At 41.7% G+C, this 15,724-nt stretch overlaps 1 protein-coding gene across 1 annotated transcript in view; it reads right to left on the bottom strand.

The window, feature by feature from the left end:
* Positions 1-335: 335 nt before the first annotated feature.
* The window catches only part of TIMD4 (T cell immunoglobulin and mucin domain containing 4), a 35,054-nt gene continuing 19,665 nt past the window's right edge, over positions 336-15,724 (bottom strand). Inside the window, exons 6-9 of the mRNA XM_060006839.1 lie at positions 4,880-4,926; positions 3,312-3,405; positions 1,880-1,919; positions 336-940 (exon numbers count right to left, since the gene is read on the bottom strand). Of these exons, the coding sequence (XP_059862822.1) occupies positions 868-940; positions 1,880-1,919; positions 3,312-3,405; positions 4,880-4,926 (254 nt within the window). The 3' untranslated portion in view covers positions 336-867. The remainder of the gene's footprint in view (positions 941-1,879; positions 1,920-3,311; positions 3,406-4,879; positions 4,927-15,724) is intronic.

Genomic DNA, 15,724 nt, shown 5'->3' with positions numbered 1-15,724 from the left:
CGACTCACTGTCACATCCATGTGCCCGCCCTGTTTGAACATCCATGTCATTCGCCACAATTTACTCTGATGAACTCTTGGCTGTTTCCAACATTAAATTCCCCAAGCAAGAATTAAGATGTGACACTATGGTCGCCTCTAAAGATACTCAGGTGTGAACAGAAAATAATAGAAAACCTAGACATTTTAGAGGGGAGTCAAAATGATGGTGTGATTCCATGTCGTTTCCTGAATTATTGATGACAGTCAATACATAATATATCATCAATATGTTATTGATGACAATCAATAACACAGGGATGCTCATACCATACCCAGAGTGGGGCACTGAATTCTTCAAGCTGGGCATAAAAGGAGAGATACAAATGCATGCAAGGCAAAGGCAACTAGGGTAGGGAAGGGACCAGAAATCATGTTCCAGAAACAAGGCAATTTAGAGAAACATGAGGTTCTCCTTTCAGTATCTGGAGCACTGCTACCAGGTTGAAGAGAGTTTAGACCTGTTCTGTGTAAGCACAAGTTCAACTAGGACCAGCAGGCAGATGCTATCTGGACACAGACTTTGTTCTAAATATTTCGAAGTCTCAGAAGTGCCCTGAGATTGAATGGACTTCCTTGGGTGTGATAGTGAGTTCACCATCACTGAAGGTGTTCAATTATACTGTGGAAGATCACTTAGCAGTGATGCTACAGAGATTAAACCATGAGAAGGTGTGGTCTCTAAGGTAACTTTCACTTGTGAAACTAAGGCAAGACTGGATCAGTGACACCAAGGCAACAGACGGTTTTAAAAAAAAAACATTCTAAGACTTATTTTGATAATTCACACATCATATCCTCATCCTCAATCCTAAGAGAAAGGGGCACTTTAGAGTGTGAAAAGACCATCTTCATTTTCTCTTTCGTCGAGTACATTTTTACCTTCTCCAGCACTGTCTAGCCTGTAAAGAGAGAAGAGAGGCTGATGATGAGAAACACCAAGACCAGGAATGAATGGATGCTGGTAGATTATAAAACACCTAATCAAGGGCTGTTAGAGTTAAAAGGGCTCAGAGTCCAGTCCAGTCCAGAGTCCAGTCCAAGCCTCACATTTCACAGATGGGAAAACTGAGGCCACAGGGGATAAAGGGCTTTTGCCAATCTATTATAATAAGGGGATTTAAAGTTTCTGTATTAGCAAAGTATAAAATCATGATCTAAATTTACCAAGAGGATCTCCAAGTATGACTTTGAAAAGTTACCTTGCTAACCTTTAGTTTCCCTACTTGTTAAAATTTACTTGTTAATATAGATATTGTGGTATTGATGCAATTATTAGGTGAAAGCAAGGTCTTCGTCACAGTTTACACCAAATCTTTTCATTTCTTTACCAAAAAGCTATTTAACAGGACAGATATCCAAAATCCCTTTCCAAAGACTCTTCAAATTATTTAAAAAACAAAACAAAAACCTGCTCCCATGGTCTAATTTGCCAGAGGAATTAAATCCCAGGAATGATACTATACATGCTTTTTCATTTTCCATACTGCCAACTCTCCTCTCAGTGAACTCCAGTTTAACAATGACCTTTTAAAGTGAGTCACCCAGAGTGGAACAACTAATGGGTAGAATGACATATCACCTTCTTTCTTTTGCATGTCATACTTCTGTTAATGCAACCTGCCACTGTATTTGCATTTTGGACAAATATCACAGTGTTAACCAAGACAGAGGTTAACGTGAGCTGAATCCCCACATCTTTTCCACCTCTAATGCCACATTTCTCCAACCGTGTATTTAATCCGAATACAAACACAAGTCATTAAACCACTGAGTAGTATCTAATCATTTGTAACAGCTTGTACAATCATTACAACAGTCAGTCATGCAAGATGAATTACCTGGTGTGTTTCTGGACACAATTGGTTTTCATGACTTTCCCTGAAAAGACAAGGCCAGGTTAGAAGCAGAGTAGCTGTGCTTATGTGAAATGCTGGGGGAAGGACAGAGCAACATTATGAAGAGCAGAGGTGGTCCAAAGGTGGGAACTTAGGAACTGGATTTGGTAGAGAAAGCCACTCCTTTCCCCAGATCAGATGATTGCTTCTTTAGGCCCCTAGTTACTGCTCATCAATCACAGAGTTGTTCCAACATTGTGGGCAATGGCGTTAAGCTGCTTTATTCTTATTTTTTTGTTGTTGTTTTGTTTTTGGCCAGGCTATGAGGCTTGAGGAATCTTAGTTCCCCGACCAGGGATTGAACCCAGGCCCCGGCAGTGAAAGGGAGGGCGACTGGAGGGCAAGGGAATTCCCCAAGCTGCTTTATTCTTGAGTTATTTGAATTCAAGTACTCACTTGGGTTTTAAAACACTTCCTTAGGACATGCACCCATAATTTCCCAAACTGTAACATGCCTTTGTATGAAGGTTAATGACAAACTTCCACTAAGCTCCACACTTCCTTTTGTAGTGCTCACTAGGGATAGATGTGGAGACACACGAGTTTCCCTGTTGTTGCTCAAACAGGCTGAGATGGTTACTACTAGTCAGAGCTCCTCACTTACTACCAGTTTCTGTTAATGACTACAGAACAATTTTTTCCCCATTTTTACAGGACCAGGTGCTACGTGCCTATACTTGGCATGAAAACTATAAACCCCGGTTCATGATTTCTTTTTGCAATGTTTTAAAACTTTTTTTTTTTTTGAAAGCAGGGGAGGGCAGCCACAAGGTCATGGACCAGCTCAAGAATCTAATGACAGCTACGGACCCTGTCCTCTGAAAAATGCAGATATGAACGTACAAGTGCTTTTCCACACAATTTTAAGGGATTCACTGGTCCCCTGAGGTCCATCTGTGGACCCTAGGTTAAGAAGTTTTACTTTAAGGGAACAAATAAGAAGACCGGGGTGATTCACGGCTCTCTTCCTGGGGCATTCCTAGCCAGAGGAAGAGGCTGGGTCAGGGTTTCCTCCACCCCAAGACAGTGATAAGAATAGTACTTCCCACTTAAGGCAGTCAGGAACATGAAATGAGTTAGATATGTCAAGAATATAGCATCAGGACTGGCACAGAATAAGTGTCCAATAAATAAAGGTGCTTTTCTTTCCCAAAATGTAAACTCTATCAGGGGCATGATGCTCAAAGCCTTTAGCATCTTGGGGAGAATGAGTTTACCTCTAAGCTCCTTGACGGGGATGATGAGGGCAATGATAGAAGTGGGACTCTAAGGAATGGGGAAAACAGGCAGGAAGCAGAATCCATCCACTCCCAGATCCCCCTGGAGTTTCCAAAGCTCTGAAGGGCTTCATCCCACCTGGTCCTGCCCTCCTTACCTCGAAAGAAATATGCCAGAAGCAATGCCAACAGCACAAATCCCAGAGAGGGAGCAATGATCATGAGCAGGTTGTAGTTGTTGGTCATTTTTATCTGGTGAGACACAGGGAAGGCGATTGGGTCACTCATTTCCGAACAGCATCCTCCTGTGAGTTTCCCATCACTAGCACACCATCCAGTGACCGGCAGCTTCACTGCAGCTCACCACCTTTTGCCCAATGTGTCTCAAGATCAAAACAAAGCCAGCCTTATGAATTAGACTTTAAAAAAAAAAAAAAAAGTGGAAAATCTGAAACATTTTACCCAGACCCTTCCCTCAAATTTTCCTAAGTCTTAAACACCAGGCAGTTGAGTTGTGGGGTGTGAAGATTAAAAAAATAACTGTCCTGTAAGCTGTGTCCTCCACTGTCAGATCTCTTTACCGGCCATCGCCTAAATCCTTTCAGCTCTACCTACACCTGTGTGTTAGTTCTTTTCCTGGCTGACTTAGACTTCTAGAGGCAATAAGGTGAAAGAGAAGGTGGAACTCAATTTCAAATTTTCTGCAGTCGTGGTTCTCAAAGTGTAGCCAGGGGACCCCCCCATGAGATCAAAATGATTTTCAGGACACATTATTTGCCATTTTTACTGTCATTCTTTCATGAGACGTACAGTGAAGTTTGCCAGAGGTTACAGTTATGTGACATGTGATGTGAAGGTCTCAGTGCTCTGATAACATAATATGCAAGATACGAGAACCTCTATCTCCTATTGAGCCAGACGTTAACGAGACTTGCAAAAATGTAAACCAATGCCACTTTTCTCCCTAATATTTTTTCATTCAGGAAAATGTAGTTATTTTTCATAAAGTATTATTTATGTTAACATGTAATGGGTTTGTTATACTTTCTTAAATGAATTCACATTGTTTTTAACTTCTCAGTTTTAATTTTTATGAATATAAAGGGGTCCTGACACCAAACAGTCTGAGAATCACCGCTCTACGGGCAGCATCTAGTTCCCTGGGGGCTACACCATCTCCCATTGGCCAGGCCAGGCTCCATCCCCTCAGCTTCCTGTCCCTTCTCTTACAAGGCAGCAGAGGCAGGGCAATAATCTCTCTCTGAGGAGAGAGAAGGGGAAGAAGGAAGAATGAATGGGACCTTCACGTTTCCCTTATAGGTTGTCTATACTACCTGAAGGTTTTACATGAAGCAGCTTGAGTCATTTTCACAATAATACAAATGAATGAAGGATAAGCTCAGAAAATAAGAGGAACGCTGGTGACAGGTGTTGATTCTGCAGAATGTCACTCATTCTGGGGCAGCAGAGGGACCACAAAATAATTTCAGTGTTTTTTGTTTATACTTCTTTTTTCTTTTCAAAGCGTCTGTACATATAGAAGTAACGATATCAACATTATTTCTGCCAAGAGTACAAGTCTACGAATTCCTTCACTGTTTCATAACAATTGCAATGTATTTTGCCCTTAGATAGATCTGCTCTCCCAGTCCATTTCCACAAAACTTTATTGTGGATTTTAAAACTGTAGGTTATATACTTCAAAATACTTCACAAAAATTTTTACCTGTTCTGATTCAAATCCATTTTGCACAAGAAGTGGCGTCTCAGATGCTGGGAAGGAGAAAGAGAAGATAATGTTTATATTTCCTGTGGGAGAATAAAATGCAACACCCTGAAATAGACCCTTCAGTTGATGTGTTTAATCTTTCAATCCCAACTTTCCTTCTTTTGCATAATTTATTTATGCACGTTTGTTTTGGTATTTTTTTTTAACATCTTTATTGGGGTATAATTGCTTTACAATGGTGTGTTAGTTTCTGCTTTATAACAAAGTGAATCAGTTATACATATGCATATGTTCCCATCTCTCTTCCCTCTTGCATCTCCCTCCCTCCCACCCTCCCTATCCCACCCCTCCAGGCTGTCACAAAGCACCAAGCCAATATCCCTGGGCCATGCGGCTGCTTCCAACTAGCTATCTACCTTACTACGTTTGTTAGTGTGTATATGTCCATGACTCTCTCTCGCCCTGTCACAGCTCACCCTTCCCCCTCCCCATAACCTCAAGTCCGTTCTCTAGGAGGTCTGCATCTTTATTCCTGCCTTACCCCTAGGTTCTTCATGACATTTTTTTTTTCTTAAATTCCATATATATGTGTTAGCATACAGTATTTGTCTTTTTCTTTCTGACTTACTTCACTCTGTATGACAGACTCTAGGTCTATCCACCTCATTACAAATAGCTCAATTTCGTTTCTTTTTATGGCTGAGTAATATTCCATTGTATATATGTGCCACATCTTCTTTATCCATTCATCCGATGATGGGCACTTAGGTTGTTTCCATCTCCGGGCTATTGTAAATAGAGCTGCAATGAACATTTTGGTACATGACTCTTTTTGAATTTCGGTTTTCTCAGGGTATATGCCCAGTAGTGGGATTGCTGGGTCATATGGTAGTTCTATTTGTAGCTTTTTAAGGAACCTCCATACTGTTCTCCACAGTGGCTGAACCAATTCACATTCCCACCAGCAGTGCAAGAGTGTTCCCTTTTCTCCACACCCTCTCCTGGTATGTTTTTATCTAAAGCTCATCTGCTGTCCAGTATTATCCCACAGGAGCATCTCCATTTTATAGATGGGTAGAGTGAGGCATTAGGCCAGGAGGCAATTGAATCTAAATTTTCTTTAAGCCCCAGTAATGCATTCAGGACTTTTTTCCAGCAAGAAAACCTGTCAGTCTATCAGTCAACAAATATTTATTAAGCATTTATTATAGGCCATGCACTATTCTAGCTGTACCATCGACCTTCTCGATGGAGTTTACAACTTAGTACAGAAAACCCAATTTAAACAAATAATGTAAATAGTTGTAAAAAAGCAATTGTGCAAAATTCTGGGAAGAAATAGTATAACGTGTCAGAGGTACATCATAAGGATGGCTGACCGGTTCTAGAGGGTCACATCCTTGAAAATGTGAAATTTAAGCTGAGACACGGAGTCATGGATTTATAACTGATAGCTGAGTTCAACAAGGGAACCATACTGAGAATCTACCAAGTACTAAGCACGGTTCTGGGCACCAAGAATGCAGAGATGAATATGGCATGGTCCCACCCTCATGAAATTTACAGTACACTAGAGGAGGGAGACCAGAAGCTTATTTCAGCCTAACGGGCCAAAGGTAAGGATGCAGGACGGACAGGCCGCTGGGGAGGGTGGGCAGAGGGAGAGGTACTTAGCCCCATGGTAGTTCAGTGAGTGCTATCAGAATTAAGCTCCGTGAAGACACTGTCCCTCTGTGCCCGCTCAACAGTGGGACTCCAACACTGCCTGACACATACTTGGTGCTCAATAGATGTTTGTTGAATGAGTTAACACCTGAACTGAGTTAAGGTTGTGTAACAATTAACAAAGCAAGATGGTAAAGGCATTTTAGGTAGAACATCAGCAAAGCTATGGAAACATGAAGCAGGATGGTTCCCGTTCAACTGGCAAGCGTCTGTGCAGGTGTAAAATGAGAAGTGGGGGGTGGCAGGGGATGGCACGGAGATGGGCAGGAACCAGTCACGGAAGGCCTTTTGTTTCATGCTGCTAAGTCACCCTTTAGTTCTGTAAGCAGTGGGAAACCACAGAAACGTTTCAAGCAGGTTATGATCCAGTTAGGAGGATAAGAGAACAGCCAAGAGATTACTATCTACCTGATTCCAGGTCTGAAATTCAGAGCTAGAAGTGAAGGGAGAGAGACAGATTCCAGAAATGCTTAGGAGGGAGATCAAGAGGATACGGACATTGAATGGGGGGTGGGAAAGAGCTGAGTCGAAGTTTCCTCCTTGAGAAAGCGGGCCATTGCCTGAACTGTCCCCTAGGATCGGGAAGAGAAGCAGCAGCAAGGCAGTGGGCAAAAGGCAAGGAGCTCAGATTTAGAGTCGCTGAGTGTAAGCCACCAGAGGGACACTGCAAACACTATTTGCATAATAAGCAGTTGACTGATTTGAATCTGAATCAAAGTCGGGAAAAGGTTGGAGCTGGAGATACTGATTTAGGAGACATCAGGATCCAGGCAGCAGATAAAAACCTCAGAGTGTATAAGAAACCCAAGGGCTACATGTCCAGAGAAACGGGGGAGCAGGAACCCTGAGAAATCCTAGCACTTAAAAGGTAGGCAGAGGAGGGGCTTCGCTGGTGGCGTAGTTGTTGAGAGTTCGCCTGCCGATGCAGGGGACACGGGTTTGGGCCCCTGTCCGGGAAGATCCCACATGCCGCGGAGCGCCTGGGCCTGTGAGCCATGGCCGCTGAGCCTGTGCGTCCGGAGCCTGTGCTCCGCAACGGGAGAGGCCACAACAGTGAGAGGCCCGCGTACCGCAAAAAAAAAAAAAAAGGTAGGGAGAGGAGGTGGAGGAGAAGGAAGAAGAGACAGGGCAGGGGGCAGCGAGTGAGAGCAGTGTCCCGGGGCCAGGGCAGGGAAGAATGTCCAGGAGGGATGCAAAGTCGTATGTGCAATAAAACCTTCCCGTAGAAGCAGAACACAAAGCCACACACAGAGGAGGCCCGAATGTAACAAATAGGGTAATAATTATTGAAATTGATCGCTGTTTCCCCCAAGCTTCTCTGCACTCAAGGCAAAAGGAGAAACGTGACAGGTTTTGTAAGGTTCATAATTTGGTACAAGACAGCTTATTTGTTCTACAGGGAAAGTGACTTGTTGAATGCCTAGGAGCATAAAACTCGGAGGGGGATATTCAGCATGTTTTCATATCCTACATCTTAGTTAATGTTGTTTTTCTCTCAGCTATTATCCCCTAGAGCTGGAAACTGCATGTAAGTATTCAAAATTCCTACCCTGTTCTGTCAAAATCCCGCTGAAATCATTTGTGATGGGTAAGCCTGAAATTGAAACCATCAAAGAGAAAAGCCAGCCTGGGTCATTTTTGTCAGAGCTAATCTGTATTTTAAATTGGAGGTGTCTAAAGGGAGACACATTTTGCAAACACAAACACTACCGAGTGATACCAGACAGGACTTTTTCTTCTCCTTCTTCTCCTTCTCCCTTCTGAAAATGCCAGAAGCCCAAATGGAAGTACTCATAGGGCTGCAGTGTTATACACCAAAGAGCAACAAGAAGTACACATTGGTGGTTGGCTTTTCTTCCTTGTGAAAAGTAGCAATGCCTGCGGCTGGGGGATAGGAGTTAGACAAGTCCAGGCTATTGGTTTTCGTGTCCTCTGTGTTCTGCTGGCCATTACATTCTCAAGGCCCTGAACGCTGCCACGAGCACGTTCAGGCAGAGGCAGAGCCTCCCAGAACTTGCAAGAAAAGCAATTCTGTGAGAGAGGAATTGTAGTGGGTTGAATATTGTCCCCACGCCCACCCCCCGCAAATCATGTCCAAGTAGAACCTCAGATCGCAACCTTATTTAGAAATAGGGTCTTTACAGATGTAATTAGTTAAGGATCTTAAGATGAAATCATCCTAGATTTAGGATAGGCCCTAAATCCAATGGCCGGTACCTTTACAGGAAGAGAAGAGGACACACAGAGCCACACACAGAGAAGGTCATGTGAACACGCAGGCAGAGACGAGAGTGACGCTGCCATAAATCAAGGAATCCCTGCGGCACCAGAAGCTGGAAGAGGCGAGGAAATATTCTCCTCTAGAGCCTTCAGAGAGAGTAAGGCTGTGCTGATACCTGGATCTCAGACTGCTAGCCTCCAGAACCGTGAGAGAATAACTTTCTGTTGTTTTAAGCCACCTTGTTTGTGATCATTGTTACCGCAGCCCTGGGAAACAGATATAGGTATTAAAGGAAATTGACATATGAAGAACGAGAGTGGCCTTCCATGGAGGAAACCAGCCTAAGAAAGAAAAAGGAAATGGGTGCTGAGCACATATAAGATGACTAAATGGCTATAATGATTTGCATTGAATCTAGAAAAGTGATGGTCCAGAGCCGTGGTCTCCAGAGAGGGCTCAGCGCTCACCTGGACTGTGCAAGGCCATCCACTGGGAGTGGGGAAAACGAGAGCTTCTGTTTACATTTAATTAAATTGAATCCTTGCAACATTTATTCGGGAGGGATATATTCCAACATGTACATGTTAGTATGGAGGTGTATTTGAACAAATTACCAATAAGCGTTTTACCACTAATAATACATTTTTAGCCTGGTCAGGAGAGGAAGAATGAGTCACTTGGAGACTATGGTAGACAAATTAATGAAACCCAAAGGTGTCTGTGTCTAATCTTCAGAATTTGTGATATGTATATGTATGGCAAAGGAGACTTTGCAATGTGATCAAGTGAAGGCTCTTGAGATGGGAAGATTATCCTGCATTACCCAGTGGCCCAATACAATTATCCTGCATTACCCAGTGGCCCAATGTGATTACAAGGATCCTTATAAGAGGGAGGCCAAAATGTCAAAGCTGGGATAGGTGAGGATGGAAGAAGAGGCCAGAGAGAAAGAGAGATTTGAAGATCCTATGTTGCTGACTTAAAGATGGAGGTAATGGGCTGAAAACCAAAGAAAGCAAGTGACACGCAAACGCTGGAAAAGGCAAGGAAATTGATTCCCCCCCAGACAATTCGGAAGGAATACAGCCCCACCAACCCCTTGATTTTAGGACTTCTGACCTCCAGAACTATAAGATTAATCTGTGCTATTTTAAGACACTACCATTCAGGTAATTTTTTATTTATTATTTATTTTAATTTATTTATTTTAATTTATTATTTATTTATTTATTATTATTATTTATTAATTTATTATTTATTTATTTTAATTATTCAGGTAATAACAGCAACAGAAAACTAACACAGAGACACTAGCCTCCAAGACAACAGTGGCTCTGGGGATGGGCACATGGGATGAAAGGCAGATTGACTTTCTATTTAAAAGTTTTTTGTACGCTTTGTAGTTTTGTCATGCAGGTGTAGTATCTATCTTAAAAAAAATTAGTTAAATTGCAAGAACAACAACAAAAGAATCTTAAGATTAACCATGCTTTTCCCAGGTCCACGTACTCACCAATGCTTCTGATGAATATCAGATTTTCCTACAAGGTGAGAATGTATTTACATTAAAAAAAAAAAACCCAAAATAGGGACCCCTTAGCAGTTAGAGTTCACACTGTAAATTAGTAAATTGGCTTGCTGGTTTAATTTTAGGCTCTTGAGTTCTGGGTATACATGGGTACTCTGAAAAATGGAATTTCTGTAAAAAATTAACCCCAGACCTCAGATCACAGTGAGGCTGCCAGTTGGCCTCCCTCATGCATTACCACCACTAAGTATTTCCCTGAGACTTCCTGGCTCTGTGACCTTGGGCAAGACATTTCCTCTCTCTGAGCCACAGTTTATTCATCTGAAAATGCTGCTATTTCACCAACTGATCGCCTATGTCTTTTTTAACCTTTATGTCTCTGGATAACTTTTTATAAAGTATTTGAATGACCTGAGAAAATTATCATTACATAGTAATTTTTTTAAGGATATAAAGCTGTACTTAGTGTAGGGAATGAATATGTAAATACTTCAAAATATATATACAAACACATGCATACCTCTTGTTCCCCAAAGAAAACTAAAAAGAAATCCAGGCTAAATACACCTGACTTTGAGTGGAAATATTGTAGGCAATTCAATTTTTTTTATTAATACTTTTGTATGATTTCTAATTTTCTCAAACGTGAAAACTTTAACTGTAAAATATTCCGTGTATCATGTGTTAATTACTGAAAACTCTGCAGGATGACTTAGTCAAGGGCTAACTGTTAGGGGTGTGTCATTTCTCTGAAGCAAGGCCACAGTGACATTCTAAGTGAAACTTTGAAGATAGCTGTTAGAAACTCATTCACCCACAGCCAAAGAAGGGTTTTGTGGTGCTATTAGAAAAAGGCACCTCCCATGATCTAAGAGTACTGAGGTATGATGATGTAACAGGATATATATATTAGTCATTTTTAAAGGTCAAAAACGTTTTTTTTTTAATATAATGAGTGCATATAAAAACTGGTGAAATCCAAGTAGAATTTGTAGTCTAGTTAATTGTATTGTACTGATGTAAATTTCTTCATTTTGATAATGTACGGTTATAGTGTAAGATGTTGCCACTGAGGGAAGCTGGAGGAATGTGTAGCTCTCTCTGTACTATTTTTGCAAGTTTGTGGAAGTCTACAATTATTTCAAAATAGAAAGTTTTTAAAAATTAGTTTAAATATCAGCCATTTCATATAGTTCAATCTAATCTATGCATGACACGTAGTAGCTTTGCAGTAAAGACTTGTTGAACAAAAATGTTGAATGAACTTTAAAGCAAGTTTTAAAAGACTATAGAGAGAATGATTTTGTAAACAATTTGACCATTTTTATGAAAAATAATAATAGATGTGACTATGCTATTAACAACAAAAAATGACCTGAGAGGATATAGCCCAAACTGTTACAGTATTATCTCTTCATCTCAATCATTTGGGGCGGGGGCTGGGTGGAATGTTTGGAATACAAGGAACTTCAACTTTATAGTGTTTTAACTTTTTATTTTACAAGAGCATCTATTTATTTCATAACATGAAAACTAAAGTTTAAATGTTAACAGTACGGCATGAAAACACCATCTTTCCCTTCAGAGGACTTCTCATCTAGTAGGGTAGGGGGCAATGTTCAGTGTACACTCAGGAAGACAAACCTATCCAAATAAATTCACATCTGCCCTTTCTAAGGAACGCATCCAGTATCTGGATGGTATAGATCAAGGGCTGCAAATGACAGCCTAGGGGCCAAATCCAGCCTTGGCCTGTTTTTGCACAGCCTCAGAGCCAAGGATCCTTTTTAGATTTTTAAATGGTTGGGAAAAAATCAAAAGAAGCAGAAGAACTCATAACACATAAAAACTGCAGGGACGTTATATTTCATTGTCCATCAGTACAGTGTTATTGAAGCCTAGAGACACCATTTGCATGTGTGTTATCTCTGGCTGCTCCTGCAGTGTTAGGGCAGGGTTGAGTAGCTATAACAGAGACAGCACGGCTTGTAAGGCCTGAAGATGTATTATCTGGCCCTTCACAGAAAACGTTTGCTGACTACTGGTAAGTGAGTCTACATGCAGAAACAATGCCCATGGAGGCAGGGAATTAAATGTGTTCTATCTGAGTACAATTTTGAAAACCTTCAGACCTTCACACCCTAGGGTGATGAGGGAGTGGACTGGACCTCATTCTCTTACTCAAATAAAACCATGTGCTTTGTGCAATTCTGGAATGGCACTGAATTTTTAGGGTAGAAAATCTTTTAAGAATCTGTTTTGAATATTGCCCGTTTCCAGCCCATTAACAGAAATGTGCTTCAAAACTCCTAGAACCTCCCTCTCAGAATCAGTTTACTGATTCTATCTATCTATCACATGCCTGGCATAGTGATGAGCACTTCGTGTAAATTATTTCACTTTAATGCTTACAAAACCCATTTTACGGATGTATAAACTGAGGCTGAAAGTTTAAATCACTCATCCAGGGTAACACAGACAATAAAAGGAAATTTGAACTCAGCTCAACTCGGAATGACTCAAAAAATCATGATGGTAACCTCTCTGAGAGAAAAGAAAAAGAGCATATTAAAATCCTATTTGAAAACGTGAACTCTCTAACCAATGGGTTTCAGGCCAGAAATCACCTGGAAATAAGAGCACTATCTTCTCAGTGGGTACATTTAAAAACTCATATTACATATGTTGACTCATCACTGAATTCATAGACACTGGGACTCATCGGTCTCTACTTCTAAAACAAATTTAGTTTTGAAATAAGTCAATTCAATGATACAATCTTAACACAACCTAGAATTTTAAAAGTCAGAACTTCAAGCCTTCAGAGAAGTTTCTTTCCTTTCCTAGGTAGCAGTCGGCTTATGCTGTCCCCTTGTGGCTTACTTGTGGTATGGTCTTAAAAATCCAAAGAACAGCAAAAGGATCCAAAAGTCTGAATGTTTTAGATTTGAAAGGAATTCAAAATTATCTCCTCTGATGCCCTTTTTTTAATCAAGAGAAAAATTAAAATCTAGAGAGACAGTTTCATTTGCTCAAGGTTTCACAGTAATAAGTAACAAAGGAAGTGACCAGAACCCATACTTCCTGACCTCACCTAGCAGCACTAACGCAGTTCTGGAATTTCAAAATACCTTTTGAAAATAGAAACAGGCATTTACTGAATTCACATACTTCCTTTAAATTTTGGAGACCCCTGCATGTTTTTGATATGTGGAACGATCAAAAAGAGTACGATGGGGCTTCCCTGGTGGCGCAGTGGTTAAGAATCTGCCTGCCAATGCAGGGGACACGGGTTCGAGCCCTGGTCTGGGAAGATCCCACATGCCGCAGAGCAACTGGGCCCGTGAGCCACAACTACTGAGCCTGCGCATCTGGAGCCTGTGCTCTGCAACGAGAGAGGCTGTGACAGTGAGAGGCCCGCGCACCGTGATGAAGAGTGGCCCCCGCTCGCCGCAACTAGAGAAAGCCCACGCACAGAAACGAAGACCCAACACAGCCAAAAATAAATAAACAAATAAAATTAAATAAAAATAAATTGGATCATATATTAAAAAAAAGGTTTTTTAAAGAAAAAAAAAGAGTACGATGCACTTCAATCAATCAATCAAGAGAGCATTACATACATGAATCAGGTGTTCCTTAGCCCCAAGAGCAAAATTGGGCAGGGTCCATTTAATTTTGAAAGGAACCAGAGAGTAAATTGTGTTGGCACCCAAAGTGGTTCATAAAGGGGGAGGAATGATGCGATGACTGCACGTCTTACACAGGTGAGGTAACAGAACGAAACCAGAGACTCAGAACACCATTGTTTGAGAGTCACCCAGTTCTAAACAGTGTCTCAGCCTTCCACTGCCTTCAAGGATGCCCAGCAGCACAAATGTCCTCATCATTGTGAGAGCTCAGAGTCACCACCTCAGGCTACTTCTCCCGCGTGCCAATCTCTGCGCGTCTCGGTGAAGCACAGACACGACCTCATCCCTAATCCTTCCCCACTGGACTCCTCTCTGAGGGGCAACGCCTAGCACTGCTCTGCACGCACCAGCCAATCCCTATGTTTTAATTGAGGGAGGGGGCAAGGTGCACATTTCACAAAGAACCTCTGGATTATCAACAACAACAATAATAAATGGACACCATGTACCAAGCACTTACTCGATGCCCAGCACAGTGCAAAGTGTTTTCCATGTTTGATCTCAGAGCATTCTGCACTAGGTACCATTACTGTCCTCATCTCACAGCGGGAGTCCTGTGGCCTAGAGATGTCAGGCAACTGGCTCAAGTGATATAGCTAGCAAGGGAGAGAGCAAACCTCAGAGGCAGGATTACCTATCTGTAGAGCCCAAGCTCTTATCCTCTGGGCTCTATGGCCTTTGGGAAGTGTAGCAAGAGCTCACATACACTTGCTCTGAAAAGATCAGTGCTGGAGGCTGCATGACCATGCTATTTCATGGCACAGTGGGAAGTGGTCCTGTTGGAATGGAATCCTAGCCCTCCACTGCCTAGGTGGGTGCAGGTTCTGAAAAGACATTCTAAAAATTATTATTATTGATGACAATGTTAAGCATAATGGAAGCAGCTAAAAATGCACAGAGTACTTTCACATTTATTATCACATTTGAACTTCAAAATGAATCTATGAGGTAAATAAACTTGGGCGGAATTATTGAGAGGGGAGGAAACTGAAGCCCAGAGAGGTCTTGTGTCTTGCCCAAGGCTGCAAAGCTGGTGCTGATTGCTAGTAAATGGTAGAGCAATGATGTCTGATTCCAAATTTCACTTCTGTTTCCCTCTTCTGCTTCTGGGCATCACAGGAGTCAATAGTCCACAAGTGTGGGTAGGTTCTTGCCAAAGGGCATTGGTACCTTTATTCATTGACTTGTTCGTAGTGGGGAGAACAGCTACCTCACCTCATCACAGAGCTCACTGAGGTTTATCTATTGATCCTACCCTCCTGTGAAACTGGAGATGTCTCCAGCACCTGACTTGGTGTCCGAGGGACATTTTGGTCTGCAGAGCGGTCACCCAGCTCACCTGGGTAACTGTTAGTGAGGACCCATCTTAGGGCCAGCTCCGAGTTCTATTTTCAGTGGATGGTACCTTACTTCACTTTCACTTTCTGTTCACCTTACCATGGACATGCCTCTCCTAAAGCCTGGCAACTTTCTTTCGTCTTATTTGGTTGACCTTTCTGAAGGTGAGCTGTTAGATGCTAGAATTACACAGATTCAATCCCAACTTTAATGGAAAAAAAAAAAACATTTGTACGGTTGATAGATGTAAGACTATCGTGAGAAGCATCATAAGAATCCACTTTTTGTCCTTTTCCTTCATCCCCAGACTGCCAGCCTACCAACTGATTCCAGCCTGC

The sequence above is a fragment of the Delphinus delphis genome, chromosome 3 (genome assembly GCF_949987515.2).
Source record: "Delphinus delphis chromosome 3, mDelDel1.2, whole genome shotgun sequence".
Classification (NCBI taxonomy): domain Eukaryota; kingdom Metazoa; phylum Chordata; class Mammalia; order Artiodactyla; family Delphinidae; genus Delphinus; species Delphinus delphis.
The sequence above is the reverse complement of the archived record's forward strand: the minus strand, read 5'-3'. Positions and strand labels throughout refer to the sequence as shown.